At 44.0% G+C, this 20653-nt stretch overlaps 1 protein-coding gene and 1 long non-coding RNA gene across 5 annotated transcripts in view; one reads left to right on the top strand and one right to left on the bottom strand.

The window, feature by feature from the left end:
• Positions 1–20653, bottom strand: part of AK9 (adenylate kinase 9) — an 824487-nt gene that overhangs the window by 414729 nt on the left and 389105 nt on the right. For 3 of the 4 annotated variants that reach the window (XM_069234515.1, XM_069234517.1, XM_069234518.1), the window contains 2 exons: positions 18607–18873; positions 1956–2083 (listed from right to left, as the gene is read on the bottom strand). In XM_069234515.1, coding sequence (XP_069090616.1) covers positions 1956–2083; positions 18607–18873 — 395 coding nt within the window. The remainder of the gene's footprint in view (positions 1–1955; positions 2084–18606; positions 18874–20653) is intronic. The other variant, XM_069234516.1, reaches the window with a different exon arrangement.
• The window catches only part of LOC138295903 (uncharacterized), a 419369-nt gene that overhangs the window by 252545 nt on the left and 146171 nt on the right, over positions 1–20653 (top strand). Inside the window, exon 7 of the long non-coding RNA XR_011203710.1 lies at positions 1920–2032. This is a non-coding gene — a long non-coding RNA (uncharacterized lncRNA). The remainder of the gene's footprint in view (positions 1–1919; positions 2033–20653) is intronic.

The raw sequence follows: 20653 nt of genomic DNA, 5'->3' as shown, positions 1-20653 counted from the left end.
TTTTTGCAAAAAAAGTTGAACACCTACAGGAGTAGGTAGCCAAAGAAAAGATAATTCCCAGAGTACAAGTTGGGTACATAAAAAAGTGTTGCACATTAGATAACAGTTATGTTACAACTAATAACTGAAAAATATGTAACTACCCATGATTAATTAGTTTATACTGCTTTCATAGATTTTAGTACAGCGCTTGACAGAATGTATAGACATTTTTATGGAGAAAAAAAAATACTGAGCCTAGGAATACCTGTGGCCCTTTTAAGATTAAACATAGCTCAGCATTTAAAAGAGGTAACAAATGCCTCTCGACTAGAATACCTACTTACAATAGACTAATACAGGATTGTCTGCTAGCAACCTATTGTTCAGGCTTTATATATTTGACTTCCCCATTGCTTTAAATATTTGCTATGGCAATGCCCCAAAAATAGGAGATTGTGCAATTCCCTGTTGAATGTATGGAGGAGATACTGTTATTTACGACTTGTCTCCTAAGGGCTTGTAAAAACGTCTGATGTGTCACAAACAGTACCCACAGTCACTTTCTAAAAATCAATACATCTAAGGGCAATGTTATGATTTTTAATGGGAAAAGGTACAGGAAGAAAACAATCTTAATGGAATGTTGGGAATGAAGCATTAGAAACTGTAATAGTCTACTCTTACCTGGGGAAAATCATTTCTAGTAACTTAACTGAAAAAAAATCATAAATAGTATATTTCTAGTAAAGCAATTTCCCATGGTAATGGCCTAAGAACTTTTTATAATGCCCTAGGTCGTCTGCACTTTGTTCATTTATTGACAGTTTGTGATTTAGAAGTTCCTCCTATCTTTTATAAGCTGTGGAAATAACTTAAATGAAAATGCAGGCTTTCCTAGACAAAAGAGGGTAAAATCTGTGCAAACTGTGTGACTTGAACACACTAGACACTGTTCAGGTGCTAAGGTTGGAACTCGGTCTGAATAGCCGTTCCGTACAGACATTAGTCGTAGTGCTTCCCTGGGGTTAACAAAGAGTGATGATTTATTCTACATTAAGAAAGCGTTGCAAACTTTATGACAGAAAAAGGCTAAGGTCTGTTCTTGACAGAAACTTTTTTTACGTCCTAAGGATATTTCAAACTACAAATGATACACTGGAAGAGATGCCAAAATCCACTAAAACAGCAGTTGTGCAGCATTAGTGCGAGCCTTGACACTGCTGCCTACTCAAAAAAGGAAAAATATAATTAAATTGTCTCTTCCTATAATTTGAAAAGACGCCAGCCTTTTCTGTCATGGAATGTTGAACATAAAATGTGTTGATTGTTTCTCTTAATGAGAATGAATATTCTACCCTTAAAATGTGTAACGGGGGTTTGGAAAAAACTCCCCATCGAAGAAAGAATCTGAACTATGCAACAATGTTATTCAAGACTTAAACAATGTCGTTTTTGTATGCCCCCTAGGCTGCTTGTCTTTCGTTGTAGTTTTTTAAAGCTTCTTTTTAAATGTTTTAATGATTGCTCAGTAATTATACACAACTGTTGTTCTTTCCAGTAAATTAAATGAACTGCTTTAAAATCTTTACAATTCTTAAGCGTTTTATGAACTTGTATTGAATTGCATTAATTGTTAGTATCATGGTGTGTAGACCTCGTACGTGTTCAAAAATTCATAATAAACCTGAACTTGAAATTGATCTTAAATTCAAGAATTCCACCCATCACTTTTTTGTATTCCTCTCATCCAAAATCTTGCATTTCTGACTTCAAGGAAAAAAATACACTGTTAGGGGACTGGCGGGTTGTTTTCATTCAATGGAATGTATATATAATTTGTATTATTTGTGCACTCCACTGAATTAGGTTAAATCCATTTAAACAAAATACAAAGCAGCTTCACTGTGAAATACTTCTAATATTGTTTTCTCTTTTAGAAAAAAGCAAAAGTGAAGTCGAGAAATGATGCTTACCGGAAAGGTTCCTTTGCCCACCACTGAGTGACAATTCTATCTAGTACTTCTGCTGACAAGGGCTCATTAGCTGCTAGGTAAGATTTGATAGCCTCTTCATCCTCAGTAAGCACTACTTCTTCTTTCTGCTAAATATACAATAAGGAGATTAATACAAAGTTCGAAATGAATGTGTTTATTTATGCAAAATATATTTAGACTAATACATGTTGCCTTGTGTCACAAATAACTAGAACCGTAAACTTTGATATTTGTTAGCAGCAGTGTGTGCGAAAAATATCCAATGATGTAAAATGTTGCTTCTTTTTTAGAGAAGTAGACTTCAACAGCATTTTTTTCAGTTTAAATCCGCTGAGTCACAGTGAAGAGTTAATGGCTGCCCAAAAAGATAAACTATTTTTGTAGGGAAATAATGATGTATACATCAATCGTTAAATAAACATCTACAGATCCACAGAACACAGCTCTTCTAATAGGAAAATAGTGTTGTTCACTTTAGTTTGCGTCTGGGGAGTGTGCGCCAGCTTTTGCGAGTGGATTATTATCTTGCCTTCCTGTGTCTGAAAATAACATGAACAGTGACGGTTGGCCGTACCGGCATGGCAAAGACTTGCAGACACATTTTATTCCTGTGACGAGGCTGTTTTCAATGACGATGGGCCTTAACGATGGGTTCAATGTCTGTATATAACACAGAAAACTCAATTTGGTTGGCGTGTCACAGAGGGGATGGCAGAAGCGCCACCTCTCCCACACCAGAAGGATGGTGGTTGTCATTTTATACTGTAAATGACTCCAAAAGTCTGGATATTTTGAATAGTGAGTTTTCAGTGTGGGAAATAATCATCGTGAGACTTGAATTGAACCAAACACCTGCAGTTTTCACTTTGTCTTTAAATGGAATATCTGTGTCACCAACTTGAAAGGATCAATAATTATTTTGATTGTTTTCAGGATCTTGTTGGTGCTCAGTAAGAAAAATTGTGTGTTTGAACAATTAAGGTCCAGACATTTTTCAAGCATCCTTTCTTGGATCATATCACAGATATTTACCATCCGGTAACCATCTGCCAATTTCTTCTCTCTTGACAGTAATATAATTTGTGTCTCCTGAGAAAGTTGTGACAAAAATCTTGGATTCACATAGTACTTCAATTACTGGCTGCACATGAATGTTAAATAAAAGGACTAGATAAAAATCCCTGCAGCACCCTGCACTGTCACATGTTACTTTTTGTTGTCTCCCTTCTCCATGATGCTCAACAATATTGTTTGCACATCTAACAGACTTCAAATTCATGTGAAACCCAGATTGCTAGTTGCCCAGTTTATTAAACATTACACCGTGAGACTGTTTTTTGATGGTAGCAGTCTTTTCTAAGGCCTTTTGTGAGATAGACATGTTGGAAATCAATGTATGGTTGTTCTGCTCAGGAGGATCACCTAAATAATTAAGGCAGATAACCATTACTCCTTTAGTTCTTTTTAGAATGTTACACTGTTTAAAGAACAAATTACAAATTGAGTAATTAGCTGAGTTAGTGTATCCCTACATATCTTGATAGTGGCAGGTAAAGAGGGACCCACATACATGCAGTGGGATTCATGTATTGGGCTATTTTACAGATGCCCTACACAGCGACCTTGGAAAACTAAAATGATACCTAACAGCTGTATGGGAATTCAATGTTTTTGCCAATGAGGCGTGTTAAACAGTTTTTTGCACTATGCCTTACTTTCCTGGAGTTAAAGATCTTATTTTAAAAAATGGTGTATGATTCAACAGCACATTCAGAGGACCTATCTGTGGGGACCGTAACAGTATCTGTGATTAATTTAAACATTTTGGAAAGCAAGCTAGATGAATTCCTCGCTACAACGGGTCCTTTGGTCATTTTTATAATGCCATATGTGCTGTATAATATTGTGCTTAGGATTTATGATTAATATTTATTTTTTCGGTGGTGTCCCTATGTTTTAGATGGACACTGCACACGTATGATATTGACATTCACTATGTATATTGTTGCCTTGCTTATGATGATGTATATGAGAAAAATAATAGATAAGATAGTCCTTCTAGAGAGTATGCTCACTCTGCAAATTATGTCCCTGATCCCACACATCATGAGGACAAATCACTTTCACTTACACTTATTTCATTTAATGGGAATTGATGCAAACAGGGCACAGTACTCTGCCTAAAGGCACAGGAGACCAATCCATCCAAGGAACTGTGCACCAAGGATGCAGGCCAATCTTTCCCTGACACAACCTTGCACGATTCTCAGAACTGTGTCAGCCCAGACTGTACTCAGCTTTTGTGCAGGTATGCAAATTCTCAATCACACTTCAAATTATGGCTGATGTTAGGATAGGTAGGAAGGATGAGCAAGTTACTTACCTTCGGTAATGCATTATCTGGTAGAGACTCTATCTAGAAGCAGATTCCTTACCTTTGAATTCCCTGGTGCCAGCTTTGAATCCGCAATTGTTTTGCTGAGCAATACCCTAGGCGCGCCATCGGGTGGCGTCATTTGGATCCGCATGAGTCATCCAGCTCTGCGTGGCTTCATCAGTGTTGTTGGAGCAGTCTGTGACATCACGGTCACCTATAAAGGCACCACCCTAGTGTGCGTACATCAGTTCTTTTATCAACAAAACTTCCACGCAGAAGCGCAAAGTCATGGATAGAACCAACGTTTGTCTGTGCAAAACTAGGGCCCTGAAAAGGGCTAAACCCTAACCCTACCAGACATATCCGCAGAGCGGGGAGGCATGGGTGGGTGTAAGGAATCTGCAGCTAGATAGAGTCTCTACCAGATAATGCGTTATCAAAGGTAAGTAACTTGATCATCTGATAGAGACTTCTAGCTGCAGATTCCTTACCTTTGAATAGATACCCAAGCCATAACTTCCTGATGGTGGACTGCGGATACTCCTCCTTACACTAAGAAGTCCAGTAGGACTGAACGGGCAAAGTGCCTGTCTCTTCATACCTGACTGTCCAGGGAGCAATGTTTTGCAAACGTGTGCAAAGAAAGATGCCCACGTTGCCGCCTGACAGATCTCCAGGACTGGTAAGCCTCGAGCTAGCGCAGTCGTAGCAGCTTTGCCCCTGGCAGAATGAGCTTGCAAGCCCTCAGGAGGCTGCTTCCTGGCCAATGCGTAGCGTATCTTGATGCAGAGAACGACCCGGCACGAAATGGTATGCTTTTGTACTGCCAGACCCTTCTTTCCTCCAATGTACCCCACAAAGATTTGGTCATCCACTCGGAACTCTTTTGTGTGGTCAATGTAGAATGACAATGCTCTTTTTGGGTTCAGTCGATTAAGTTGCTTCTCTTCTGTAGGGGGCTGCGGTGGAGCAAAGAAGGTGGGCAGGATGATGCTCTGACCTAGATGAAATGGGGTCACCACCATGGGAAGGAAAGAGTTCTGAGAACCACCTTGTCTGGAATGTGAGACACAGTGGCTTTGATGACGGAGCTTCCATCTCACTCATCCTCCTGGCAGATGTTATTGCCACTAAGAAGGCTGTCTTGATGGTGAGCAGCCGGAGGGGACAGTTGTGCAAAGGCTCAAAGGGAGCACACATCAGAAATGTGAGGACAAGATTTAAGTCCCATTGGGGCATAACAAGAGGCCGAAACATCGGTATCATAATCTGAATATTCTGGACTCGCTGCTTGGGAGGATAAATGCAAAACTTCAGTGTCCAGAACCGCACTGATGAACGGGAGCTTCGGAGAGGAAGTCAGGTGTGACTTTGGCACGTTTATAGTGAACACCAGCGAATGCAGGAGGTCCCCTGTAGACTGAAGGTGGATGACGAGAGCCTGGGGTGTAAAAGCCTTCAAGAGCCAGTCGCTGAGGTAGGGGAAGACTGAAATCCCTAACCTGCGCAGATGAGCTGCTACCACCGCCATCACCTTGGTGAACACCTGAGGGGCACTGGTGAGACCGAAGAGGAGCATGGTAAACTGAAAGTGTTCGTGGCCCACCTTGAACCCCAAGTAATGCCTGTGGGCCGGCAAGATGGGGATGTGAAAATACACATCCTGTAGGTCCAATGCTACCATCCATTCTCATTGGTCTAGGGCAGACAAGACCTGAGCTAGAGTGAGCATCTTGAATTTCACCATTTTGAGGAAGAGATTGACGTCCCTTAAGTCCAAGACAGGGTGAAGACCCTTGTTCTTTCTTGGAATCAGAAAGCAGCGGGAGTAACAACCACTGCCTACTTCTGACATCAGGACCCTTTCTATGGCTCCCCTGGCCAAGAGAGCCATACCTTCCTCGCGGAGCAAGATTAAATGATTCTCCATCAGCTGTTCTTTCAATGGAGGGATAGAGGGAGGGAAAGATTGGAATGGGAGAGAATAGCGCTTCTGCATGACCTGCAAGACCCATTTGTCCGATGCTATGGACCACCAGTGAGGGAGATGAAATTTAATCCTCCCTCCAACTGGGCGAAAATGGTCTTACAGAACCATACTAGGGGGGCTTGGGCGTTGCGGAAGAGTGGATCTGGATGGTAGACAACCTCTGGCTAGACCCTCTGGGTCCGAAGGTACCACGACCTCGTCCTGGCACTGAATGTTGTGAAGCTATAGGACAGTGGTAACCTGTGGTTGTCGTGGTACCCCGCCCCTCCCGGAGCCTTGAAAGGGGCGATAGGCAGACTGCTGGCAAACAGGTACCGAGAGGCCCAAGGATCTGGCCTTGGAACAAGAGTCCTTGAACCATTCAAGAGCCTAGTCTGCTTTCTTACCAAAAAGGCATGAGCCATCGAAAGGCATGTCCATCAAGTACAACTGGACATCCCCTGAAAAGCCAGTGATATTCAGCCAGGTGTGATGTTGAAGAGCCACTGTCGAATTGCCCTATTCACTGGAGCCTCTGTGCTGAGTTTGGACCACGTCCCCAGTAGGACATCTGTAAGGGCCTCATTGAAGGGTAATATCGGCTCCAATGTTGTAACCCCTGGCTGAAGCACCTCTGTCAGGAGGTTAGTCCTGACCGGCATGGTAGGCAATTCTATGTCCAAGACCTCAGCTGCTCTACACACCACCATGGCATACAATGTTCCCTCCTCCGTAGCCACAGAAGGAGGTGAGAGCATACCAGCATCTGGAGAAGTATCCAGTCCACTGGCTTCCCCTAGATCCTCATACCAGTCCTGCTCCTCCAATCCATATTCCAAAAGGTCCTAAGACCCCTCCCACTCCTGATCTGTGCCTGGCTAATCGAAATAAGCCTCAGGTACTGATCTGGGCCAATTCCACGCCGTCAAAGTTGGAATCGTCTTTGTACGACGTCATTCTGGCTCTGGATCATCTGGAAAGAGAATAGGGGCTTCTACCCATGGTGGGTGGTGGTTGGAGCATCGGCCCAGTACCAGAGGAGGCCGACTGTAAGGAACCGGCACCGGCCTGAATCCGATATTGGATCCTGGGGTCCCCAACGGCACAGGTGGCATCGAATCCGATGGGGCCCCTGCTGACCCTGCGGGGTCTGAAGACCCAACTGTGGAGGCAGCCTGCTCAAAAACTAGGTGAATGGCTTCATAAAAGTCTTATTTGAGCGGGTGTCGCTCCAGTTCCTGGATAAGGGGTGAGATGAAAAGTCGGCCCTGGCAATGGCTCCATAGAACCATGCTCGGAATGTCGATGTTCCCGAGATGCCTCATCGGCCGACGGGCGTGGTGAAGTCGAAGTCCGCTTGGACTTCTTCTTCTTCTTGTGCCTCTTCCCCGAGTGCCCCAAGTCCTCGAGTGGGACGAAGAGGACTTGGGGCTCCTGGAGCAAGTCCCGCGACCTCCTCCTTAAGTGGGACTGTGACCTCTGAGGAGTCGCGCCAACCGAAGTCGACTGCGGGGCTGGCATGAGCTTTAGAGACCGTTCTCTCAATGCTTTCGGGGCCATGGCCCGGCAGTCGGAGCACGACATCGAGTTGTGATCCCTGTCGAGGCACCAGAGACATACCTGGTGGGGGTCCGTCACCGACATGGCACGATGATAGGTGCCACATGGCTTGAACCCAGTCTTCCTAGACATCCTTGCACCGATGAAACATTCTTGGAGAAAAGGTCGGAAAAAGGCTTGTCTAAAAAAGGAAAGGGAAGCTTGATCCCGGACCTGCGCTTAACCAGCGCGGAAGGAAAAGAACTGACGTACGTGCGCCAGGTTGGTGCCTTTATAGGCAACTGTGACGTCACAGATGGCTCCTACGACGTTGACGAAGCCACACAGAGCCGGACGACGCACGCGGATCTGAACAATGCCACCTGATGGGGCTTGCAAGGTATTGCTCGGCAAAAAGATTCTAGATTCGAAGCTGACACCAGGGAATTCAAAGGTAAGGAATCTGCAGCTAGAAGTCTGTCAGATATATGAAAAATATATTGCTTATAGGCCTAATTTAGAGTTGCGGATGGGTTACTCTGTCACAAATGTGACAAATATCCCTTCCACCCTATTACATGCGTCATTGGATATAATGCACTTGTATGATAGAAGGGATATCCGTCACATTGGGGATGGAGTATTTAATCTGCAGAATTTTAAATCTGGCCCCATGTTTTTCACTTTGAATACTTTCATTTTATTTACTATTGCCAACTGTAACCTTTGATATTATTTTGCCATATTACTTATTTAGTAGATTGCCATACAGTAAAGACAGTATACAAATCTACCTGTTCAGTCTGTACGCAGACTGGAGGAGATGGGCTAAGGTGAGCTCACAAGTAACATGATGAGCCTTTGGGAGGCAGAATTATTCAAACTAGTATGCCTTATCATCTTGTATAATCTGGGTGGTGAAGAGTGAGGGCGCACCTTTCTGACTTCTCTGCTGCACAGAAAGGTATACCTTTCGACCCAGAGAGTCAAGATGAGTTTTTGGGTGTGACTTTGGCATGCATCACTCCCCTGCTCTATAACACATTATCATTTACAAGTTGCAGGCTGGACTCACTTCTGTTTCTTTGCAGTCCTGTATTTCTGTAAATTCTGCTCAAAGCTTCCAACTAACCACAAACAAGATTTTTATGACTGTGCAACTAATTTTGTTTTAGAAGCATCTGTTTAATTAATTCTGTTTCAGGAACATCTTTGCAAGGCTAGCCCGATAGTTAAGTAACCCCCTTGGCAATCAGCTGTTCAGTAAATATGGATGCGCATAATTATTTGATATAGGCTTTCCCCCAGAAGTTACTTCATATAAAGGTGGATGGCATGAATAGAGAGGTGAGAAGCCACTGAAAGGATTGAAAGTTCAGAAAAGATGTCAGTTATGAGCCGGGGACGTAGAACCATAAGATGATCACAAAAATGAGGTAGAAATGTTGACCAATAAGTGCAAAGAAGAGGGTACTGGTTGGTGGACTGCCATAGTAAAATGGGACTGGTGTTGAAGATAGTCAGGATCACAACTCTAGCAAACCATGGGGAAAAAGGGTAGCACCAAAGCAGCCCATTCCATGTAGAAAAACCCAGAATAACCCAAGATGCTTAACAGCAAACAGGGATGAGGAGACTAGCACAGGCCTTGTGATCTTTCACAGGTTTGTCTAACATGCTACTTATTCTGCTCCCCCCTCTACAGCTTATAAAAGGATTGCTTGACATGTGACAAACGTCTTCTCTACCGGCCTTTCAGATGCACACATGACATTCAGTAGTCTCTGCCCCTGTCCTTCCGACTTCTCAAAGGCAGGTCGGATATGTGACCTTACAGCACCCCTACTGACTTTCAGAGGCACACTTGACATGTGACTAATCGTATCTATGCCCTACTGAACTAATATAGATGTGTCTGACCCTGAACCGACACTGCTTCAGCCCTACAATGTTTTCAGAAGTGTGTTGAGTATGTAATTTACATTGTACAAGTCCTGCTGGCTTGTTTTACGTGTCTGCCATATCACTATTCTCCAGCCTTACTGTCTTGTCAGAGTTGCACCTCTTATGTGACAGTCTATCTCTACTGGCCTTTGCTTTGGATAAGCAAACTGTATTACAGGAAGACCCCAAGGAGCATGCAACCCGTATAGTGGTAGAACAGAGGAGCTAGGAGCAACGCAAGCCAGGGCTCCATGAAAGTAAACATCGCAAACTCGATATGCCTTAGCACTCTGCACCAGCCGGTACTATTAACTACTGTTGCGAATGGTCACACTTTCTGGCGTATAGCAACAGAAATCATTCAACAATCAACAACCACAATAGGAGCAATGAGGATTGATTTTCCCTCTCTTGATGGACGCATTTGTGAGCTATGAACCATACATAATTGCATTAATGCTCATTTCAGGTGGAGAACGGGTAATGGTAAATTAGGTGAATAAAGCTTTCTTTTTGTGCATCAGGAGCATGTAAGAAAGTTGTCCAGTAAGGTATTGAAGATTTTTCTGAGCCTGTGGACTGCATTAGGAGAGTATTACACATTTAAGGGTACAATGACATTAAAATATACAGGATTTACTGGGCGAACAATCAAATCAAACCATTGGTGGGCTGTGAAGTGCCCCCAGCGCTTACTCGAGGTCACACATGTACAGGAGAAGACTGAGCGCACCTTACACTGAGCAGCATGGTGCTCGATGCTATGCTCAGCACACGGTCAAGTGCCCTTGCCGCCTGAACCACACTAGCATCTCTCGGAGGAGATGGATGATGCGTTATACATGAAAAGCAGCAGCGAGACCTCAGAATTCAGCGCTGGGGAAAGGATGTACAAATTTGAGCTTCATCGTGTACCAAACAAATGCCATCAGTTTTCAGTAAAGGGGCATGGACATGAACTATACACTTTCGTTTTCAAATGGGGCCTGTCCATAGATTGGTATCTGTGGTTTACAATTCTAGGCGAAGTGGACTTTTTATGTGATGTCACTTCGTGTTCAAATGATAATAAAGGAGGCCCTTCCAAACATGGATGCGTCGCAATGCATTCATTTCCATTTTTTTCATTGCGTTTTCAATCCCTTGCTACTGTTTTTGGTCCGTTTTTGCTTTTAACTGTTGAACCTCTACTGGACTCAACATCTGGATATTCTTGCTTGGCTCTTTTCTCCTCCCTGATGTCAGGGAAGCTTGATGCTTTGTTAATAACTTCACTATTAAATTTCATCTGACACCTTTCACTTGTGTTATTCTATCCTCAGTCAAGAAGGAGAATCGCTTGACCTTCTCAGCATCCAGTCATTTACAGGCTTGGTCTTAACTCTAGCTCAATGTGAACCACCTATCTTCTCTGTCTACTGCTATCTGACTGACTAAATAATTTAGCAGAGGTACATTGTATTCTGATTGAAAACCCTAAGTCAATAGGTATTAACATGACCATTCTATGTGAAAGATTGTAAATGTGTAACTTTCTCAGATCTCTTTGGAATACTGGATATACTAACAGATAGACAGACAGCTGTTGCAATGCATCTGCCCGATACAAAAAATTGTGTACCTGGGGATACGAGAAGACCTGAAGCTGCTCCTCCAAAAATGGGAGTCGAAACAGATTATTCTCTTAGATTTTATCTAGCATAACAAAGGTTTATATTTTTTAAATGAAGGCTCACCATGCACATATTAAGCCCAAGCACATATTAAGGTGCACTTGTGGAGTGAGAGCATTGTTACAAATGTAGGTGTTTGTCCAAAGATGTACGTAATCTTTTATGTTAATTAAAATAATGTTTTCTAAGAGGGGCTATGTGGGCATTGAGGACCTGTCAGCTCTCTTGTAGGCTGCTTCATGAGATTGAAACTGCTAGAACCAAGGGGCATGTATGTGTCCACTCAACTAAAGACTGGATTTTGGCCATGGATGTAGTGTTCACGTCCACTTTGTCGTTCGTGAGATCTTCCACTGTACGCAGCTGATTAGCTGCCAGCGTACGCTGAATGAGCATCTCCAGGGTCAGTGGTAGCCATGGATTGTTGATGAGAGTTATGTCTTGGGAGCATAACACCCAACCTCCCAGGTATCTCTGGAGTTTGGACCAAGCCCAGCATGTCATAGAAAGTGTAAGAGTGTATAAGTGTAAAAGAGTGTGTAAAAGTGTGTGTAAGAGTGTGTGTAAGAGTGTGTGTAAGAGTGTGTGTAAGAGTGTGTGTAAGAGTGTGTGTAAGAGTGTGTGTAAGAGTGTGTGTGTAAGTGTGTGTAAGAGTGTGTGTGTGTAAGTGTGTGTAAGAGTGTGTGTGTGTAAGTGTGTGTGTAAGAGTGTGTGTGTGTAAGAGTGTGTGTGTGTGTAAGAGTGTGTGTGTGTGTAAGAGTGTGTGTGTGTAAGAGTGTGTGTGTGTAAGAGTGTGTGTGTGTGTGTGTGTGTAAGAGTGTGTGTGTGTGTGTGTAAGAGTGTGTGTGTGTAAGAGTGTGTGTGTGTGTGTGTAAGAGTGTGTGTGTGTAAGAGTGTGTGTGTGTGTGTGTGTGTGTGTGTGTGTGTGTGTGTGTGTGTGTAGACCTGCATGTGAGTCCTAGGGGTAGGATTGAGGACAAGGGGAGCTGTTCTACATGGCCTTGTTCTGGTTTCAAGTAGGGGAGCCTGCCGTCCTGGTGATACCAGTAATAAGAGAAGTGACATTGCGCCACTAAGTAGTACAACTGAAAGTCGGGGACACCAAAGCCACCTGTCATACAGAAAGATTAGTGTCTCCCATTTGATTCTGGGACATTGGCCCGCCCATTTAAGATGTGTTAGGAGGCTGCACGCAGTGGCCAAGAAGGTATTTATTAATGCAATCAGTAGGTTTAGAAATAGGTATAAGAAGCACTGAAGTACTACCATCTCTGTCCATCTGGGTAGTGAGTTTCTCAATGGCGGTCCCATAGTTCTGAGGCATCACTTCTTCCTTCTGTGTATGTAGGACACTACCTAGGTACTTGGGGGAATCTGTACACCAGCGGAGCAGTATTCTAGATCACAGGGGATGAGAGCATCTGTGAGAGGGAAATGTTTGGATTTGACCAAGTGTATAGAAAGGCTGGAGAAAGGGCCATATCAGATTATTTGTTGTACGATGGGGGGAAGGTGTGTGGCAGGGACTCGGATGAATAGTAAAATATCATCAGCATACATAGATGTCAGGAGTGGCCTTTTATGAAATCGTAGTCATATATGTAGGTGGTGTGTGTGTTACTGTAAGTGCCGGATCAGAGGATCTATGGCTATAATAAAAAGCAAGGGGGAAAGGGGCATCCTTGACGAGTGCCCCCTGGAGACAGGGAAGGCGTCCATGTACAAATCATTCACTCGCAGTCTGGCGTAGGGCCAGCACAGAGTAGCATAATGAGGTCACGGAAGCCACGAGGTATTTCCAGTTTTTCCAGGGTCGCCCTCAGGAATGGCCATTCCAACGAAGCAAACACTTTCACTTTTCCAGCATTCCAGGAGCGTGAGCACAGGTGGGAGAGTCTGGGAAATTTGATTCAGGACTGCAAATATGGTAAGGGTCATTCCAGTGGAGTGGTGTGGCACAAAGCCCATTTGGATGGGGGAGATTCAGAGTATTCCATGAGTAGTGCAAGGCAAGTGCAACAACCTTAGTCAATATATTGTTATCATAGTTGAGGAGAGATAATGGCCTGTATGAGGTGCACAGGTGGGCCGGCTTGCCAGATTTCAGGAGGAGGATAATGACAGCTTCTCAGAGAGTGGCAGAGGGAATGCCCTCTTTGAGAGCTTCAAATATACCTCCAATAGGCTTGGGACCAGAATATGGTGTGCCTTATAAGAAGTGCCTGTGAGTCCATCCAGGCCAGGGGCCTTGGATCTACCTGGGGCATCAATTAACTGTGCAATCTCCTCATGTGCTATGTGGACCGCTAAGAACTGCTATTGTCCCTCTGTTAACCAAACCATTGCCACCTTAGCTAAGCATGTGTCGATCCCATCTGTGTCATCTGTTGCACATGTTATATATAGCTGCTGATAATAGGCTAGGAACGTTTTGGCTATATTGTTGTTGCCTACAACTGTTGTGCCCTCATCTGTAATAAGGCTTAGTACTTAGGTGTTCTGGTAGTAAAGAGACAAGAACTGCGCAAGTGTGTGGCCTGGTCTTGCTCCTTCCCTGTATTGTTGAGCATGTGCATATTTACCTAGAAAGACCAGTTCACGTTCAGCCAGGTCTCTGAACTCCTGCAAAAGAATTGAGTGTCTATGTAATTGGGTGTTTTGTGCCCCATCTATTGTGGCTAGATCAATAGCCCATAGTTCCCTTTCTACCCGGGACAGGTCACTGTAGATACTCTTGAGGACCCCCTGCATGTTTGGAGGTGCAGACTCTGGGAATGTAAGCCTTAAAGGCCTCCCAACAGTGTGGCATTCTTGGTGACTGAATCAGAGTTTAGTCAATGTATTCACGTCTGGCGTCTTGGAGTTCAGATTTCAAGACAGGATCATGTAACGCGTTTTCCGGGAAACGTCATTGCTTGGGTGCATAGTCTGGGACGTTCAGCGCGGTCCTGACTGGGTTGTGGTCCGAAAGGGTGCGGGACATATGAGTCCCATCTATCAGCTAAAGGAGTGCGCCCCGAGATATGAACCAGTAATCTGTTGCGGTTCATCTGTCATGTGGGGCTGAATAGAACGTGGAGTCCCGAGAATGGGGATGGTGGGTGCGCCAGGTATCCGCAAGTTGTTAGGTATCGATAAAGTCATGGAGAGAGCGTAGGGAGGGGGTTTGGTAATAGCAGTGGAACCAGTAGAGTCCATGGGTGGATGATAGGCCATGTTAAATTCACTATCAGAATCAAGTCTGCCTGTGTGCATTCCATCAGTGTGAAGATGGACTGATAAAATTCAGGGAAATTGGTGTTAGGTGCATAAACGTTTATGAGTAACACTGTTTTGCCAGCTAGAGTGCCAGAAAAAAACACATATCTGCCATTGTTGTTGTAGGAGGGTGGCTCTCAGCACTTTAGAGAGCCTTCAGGATGCCAGCCAGCACCCCCAGGAGTCGCAGGATCCGGGTTCAAAGGAGGTGCAAAACGTGTTTCATGCAGCACAACAAAAGAAGGTCCCACGCCGCCAGAGAACAACTCAGCGAGTTGAGCATCACAGGATGGAGTGCTGGGGACCTGGGCCAGGCTGTGCATGAAGGAATTTTGCAAAGATTGCACAGAGGCCTCAGGAGGCGAAGAAGACACAGTACAAAGGGGTACCGTCGTTCTTGGGGAAGGCAAGTTCTTACCTCCTCCAAATTGCGTCAGCAGGACCTCAGGACAGTCTATGTCAATGATGTCCACCCTCTGTGTCCTTAGGAGCCTGCTCGTCGTTGTGAGAGGAGTCCCAGGGTACCGGTGTTCATCTTGGAAGGTGCCTGCTTGGAGCAGTGGAGTGACTGTCATTCCACTGGAGATTTCTTCGGTTCTTCTGGTGCAGGATGAAGACAGGGAGTCCCCAGAGCGTGCACACCATGGAAACTGTTGCAGTTGCTGACTTAGAGCTGAGGTTGCTGAAGAAAAGTGTCTCTTGTAGACACTTTGTTGCAGTTACAGCGTTTCTTGGAGAAGGCTCCGGTCGATCCGAGGTCAGAAGAGTCTGAAGTTGTTGCAGAGGATTTCTGAAGGAAACGTGCAAGCAGAATCTGAAGAGAACCTACAGGAGAGACCCTAAATAGACCTGAGAGGGGGATTGGCTACCTTATCAGGTACGGACCTATCAGGAGGGGTCTCTGATGTCAACTGCTGGCACAGGCCACTCAGAGCCCTCCAGAGTGCCCCCACACCTTGCAAAGCAAGATGGCTGAGGTCTGGGGCACACTGGAGGAGCTCTGGGCACCACCCCTGGGGTGGTGATGGACAGGGGAGTGGTCACTCCCCTTTCTTTTGTCCAGCTTCCCACCAGAGCAGGGGAGAAGGGGTCACTGAACCGGTGTAGACTGGTTTATGCAAGGAGGGCACCATCTGTGCCCTTCAAAACATTTCCAGAGGCTGGGGGAGGCTACCCGTCCCCAGCCCGTAACATCTATTTCCAAAGGGAGAGGGTGCAACACCCTGCTCTCAGAGGAAATGCTTTGTTCTGCCTTGCTGGGACTGGGCTGCCCAGACCCCAGGAGGGCAGAACCCTGTCTGTGAGGTGGCAGCAGCTGTAGCTGCACTGCAAGCCTCAGAGAGCTGGTTCGGCAGTACTGGGGGTCCATGGTGGAGTCCCCAGAATGCATGGAATTGGCTTCTCAATCCCAGATTTGGAATGGGGGACAATTCCATGATCTTAGACATGTTACATGGCCATATTCGGAGTAACCATTGTGGAGCTATATATAGGTATTGACCTATATGTAGTGCACATGTGTAATGGCATCCCTTGACACACGAAGTCCAGGGAAATGGCCCTGAACTATGAGGGGGCACCTTTGCTAGTGCAAGTGTGCCCTCACACTTAGTAACTTTGCACCTAACCTTCAACAAGTGAAGGTTATACATATAGGTGACTTATAAGTTACTTAAGTGCAGTGAAAATGGCTGTGAAATAGTGTGTGTACTATTTCACGCAGGCTGCAATGGCAGTCCTGTGTAAGGGTTTGTCTGAGCTCTCTATGGGTGGCAAAATAAATGCTGCAGCCCATATGGATCTCCTGGAACCCCAATGCCCTGGGTACCTAGGTACCATATACTAGGGACTTATAAGGTGGGTCCAGTATGCCAATTGAAATTGGTAAATGAAGTATCTGGCCCACAGCGAAAAATTTAAAAGCAGACAGAGCATAAGCACTGAAGTTTTGGTTAGCACAGCATCAGTGACACAGTTGGGAACTACACAGGCATACACGTTAGGCCATAAACTGTGAGCACTGGGGGCCTGGCTAGCAGGATCCCAGTGAGACAGGCAGAACACACTGACATAGGTTTTCATCTATGATCACTGGGGTCCTGGCTAGCAGGATCCCAGTGAAACAGTAAAAAACACACTGACACACACTCACAAACAGGCCAAAAGTGGGGGTAACCATGCTAGAAAGAGGCTACTTTCTCACAGTTGTCAGTGATTTGATTGTGATATATAAATGGGATACTTTTGTGGATTGAGATACGGACCCCTTGTGAGTATGAGCCATAGTATGCAAAGAAACGGTTGATGCCCCAAGTAGATGCAAATGCGCAGTTATCACAAGAGAGGGAGGGAGGTGGGTTTCCTGGAGAAACACCTGGTTTATGCTGTGTCTGCTCAAATAGGAGATAACCTGTTTCCCTTTCCTGGGGTTGTTCAGGGCTCTAATGTTCCATGTTGTGAATGTCAGGTCCAGTCCCTGGGTGCCTTTAGTATCTTGCAATTGGGGCCTAGGTCTCCCCTTAATTGCAACCTTGGATCAACCTTTTAGTTCTGGGTAAAATAACTCACTTGCTTACCTCTAAATTTAGGTGTGGGGGTACTCTGTGCCAGAGATAAACTTTCTTGTATCTCTCCTAAATCCGACTATTAGTAGTTTATGGGGACTGATCATGCATACTCTGTTTTCCAGGTAAAACTTCACACGGAATTCCCAATACTGTTGGGATTAAGACTACCATTTACTACTTGCTCCGAGCAGGTGGTAAACTGGAGTATGGAGGCCTATGCAGGGGGAAGTGTGGGAGACGTATGAGTGGGAAGTGAAGAGGGGACAAGGAAGGCTGATGTGAGGTAAAAGGGAGTGTTCTGTGCTCCTCTCAGGCCATAAGAGAGAAAGAGTGTCAGGCAATGACCCGACTGTGCATCAAGTTCAAGCCTGGTGTTATTTTGTGACTAGTAAAATCAAACCTAATGTTCCTATACAAGGGAAATCCGTATGTAGGAACACCATTCCAGTTACAAACAGGCAAAGCGGTATCCCACTGGGGATAACGTTCCATCTAAATTGTTAACTTGGCATTTAGAAGCCAGTATTATTTAATATATTCACATAGATATCCTCATTATATTTGTGGGTGCTGTTTCTTTCTTTTATTTTATTAGAAACTGGTAACTTATTGTCATCTTTGATATTATATGCTTCCCCCTCCCTCTTTCTGCGGCTTAGGTTATCACTGCATCTGCATATTTGCTACAGTGCAAGCAACCGGAACATGGAGAAGGAATTCTCAGCTCTTTTACTTCACCCACGATCAGTGCTTAATTTGTAAATAAAAACGTACCAGTGCTCAAAGCCCTCCTCTTAAACATGAGGCTGCTGCAATTAAATGTTGGAACACGGAATACTGAGGCAGCATAATTCCGAAGCCATCCCGGGCCTCTTTAATCCATTTGAAGCCACTCCCTGCACCTTCAGCGCACTTTGCAGCTTTCTGCTTTCTCTCATTGTGAAGCTTTTTCGTTTTTCTCTTCCTCCGTCTTTCCCATTTGTGTCGTTTGTTCGCAGCAAACGCTTGGGGCAGAAGAATAAGCGCCGGCCCTCAAAAATAAGTGCTGATGCTCAGCACCGGAAACAACAAGCACAAATTAAGCACAAATTAAGCACTGCCCATGATCTTTGGTTCTCTCATTCCCCTGCACAATACCACATCCTGAGGAAAGAGAACGAAGGCACTGACATTTTTAAGTCAGTAGGTCTGTCTCGTCCAGAGCTTATACACAGCTAACACTCCACTGTCTTTGGTGGAGCGCTCAACATTGCAGCATTCTAATGTGAATTATGATTTTCACATAGCTATACATATTTATTACCTCTACACTCTTGTCCTCATCAGCGTCTGACTTAGGAGGGAGGTCCCCATCTTCTAATGCCAACAAAGCTGGTATGTTATTTGGATCATCAAGAGGTTCTTCCTCAAATTCAGGCCCAATCTTTTTTTCCAGTTTTGCCAACATGATTTCTTGAAGATGTTCTTGAAACTGAATATGAAAAATTCCCAATTTGTCTGCAAGCCAGCGAGCACTGGTTGTTTTTCCTGCTCCACTAGTACCTAATAAGAAGACTCTTAATGGAGGAGGCTGAAAGACAAAAAAGAGACAATAACATTTTGAATAAATGTGGTAAACATACCAATGCCACAAGAATGATTAAGAGTAACTCATAGCAATATATATCAGTAAAAGGCACTGTGCTAAATTGTTACATTACTGTTTGGATCTGCCCTGGCAAAGACAAGAAGTTGAAATGTCTGCAAACTGATTAATTTACATAACAGGATAGATCAAGAGAACAGGTGAGACTGTCTGAAGCAGGTGCTATCAAGAGAATGAAGTCCTTGGTGCACAGGAAAATGCAGGAGAGAATATCAGGATATTTTTTTTCCTTCGATAAGGAAAGGATTCCAAATAAACCCTTAATGCAGATAATGAAAATTGCTGGTAAAGGTATTTGTTCATGTTTTGATGCAACAACACAAAGTATTCACAAAGGAACAGTGTCTTCTGAATTAAGTTTGATGGATTGATTATTGAGACAAATTACAACTGTAATCATTAATCATGAATTGCTCTAACAACTGTGGAATGGGAGCAACCTTTCCTCTCAAATGATGGGAGCAGAATGTATAGTCACACATTTTGGACGTACAGCCATAGTTACACAGAGATGATATGCAAATGTTAAAGCTCTATTTCATGAATACCTGTTCTTCCATAACACTTTATTTGCCTATCCTATATATTCCAATTCGGAAGATGTGAATAGATGAGAAATTTCAAAATGAGGGACAATGGGTCAAAAGTACCTGAACCATTGAATGTCAGAATATGGTCCTAACATTTCAAAACACCAAATGAGTTTATGTGGTATCAAGTTAAAAAGAACGGCAGCGTGTGGTTTTGATTTGTGCATGTGACCTCCTTCCCATAAAATGACAATCTTTGGAAGGTATTAATAGGCTTGTCAAACAGTCAGCTAGGTGTCTGACAGGAAGAGATTAATACCAGTTGGGTGAAATATTAGGCTAGCACTAAGATTGTTTAAGTTAGGATTGATAATATTGATTTGAAGGATTCCAAAGGTGGGACTTTGTAAATGTGCACCTTCTTGCTTTATTATTCAGGGATTATTGCCACGCTACCTCCTTTTATGTTTCGGGTTTCATCATAAGTTATATGATATTGTAGACTATTTTCAAGTGCCTTGGGAATTCCATGACTCAGCTAGAAACAGTACAGCAAAATCTCAATCTTTTGAAGCACAGCCATAGTAACAGCATTGGACACAGCAAATTTACAGCTGTATAGCATAAAACATAAATTACAGCTGCAACTGTTAAACTGCTGGGAGTTTACAAGGTTCATTTCGATCTGTATGACATTGCTGGGGCAAGCTCAATGTGATCTATTAGCTGGGTTCTGTATTCTCAAGGCGGTTTGCATTATGTGGAATTATTTATTGGGATAATCTATTCTGCAGCTGTAGGATACAGAAGAGATTATTTGCTTTTGATAGGGGCACTGCCTTAGATGTTGAGTTAGGATCATTTTCAGAACACACCTTTGACAGGGCTGTTATGATAATCTGGTACATTGCTAGGTACAGTAGCAGTATATGGCCAAGTTTATTATGTTATATTGTATTGAGTTTGGAGGTTAAAGATTCAACGGCTTAAGCCTCACCTATTGTGATGATGCATAGGTTGCAGGCAAGATCAAGTCTTGCTCTTGATAGTTTACTGAGTCAGAAGTAAGTCTTGCCTGGGTATAAAGGGGTATGGTGATGAGCTGTGGCTAGGCATGTTAGAGAAAGTGAGTTTGGTAATACCCTGAAAAGACGATCTTAGCCCATCCTGATTTT

This window comes from Pleurodeles waltl, chromosome 5, assembly GCF_031143425.1.
Source record: "Pleurodeles waltl isolate 20211129_DDA chromosome 5, aPleWal1.hap1.20221129, whole genome shotgun sequence".
Taxonomy (NCBI): Eukaryota; Metazoa; Chordata; class Amphibia; order Caudata; family Salamandridae; genus Pleurodeles; species Pleurodeles waltl.
Note: the sequence above shows the minus strand (reverse complement) of the source record. Positions and strands in the feature narration are given on the sequence as shown.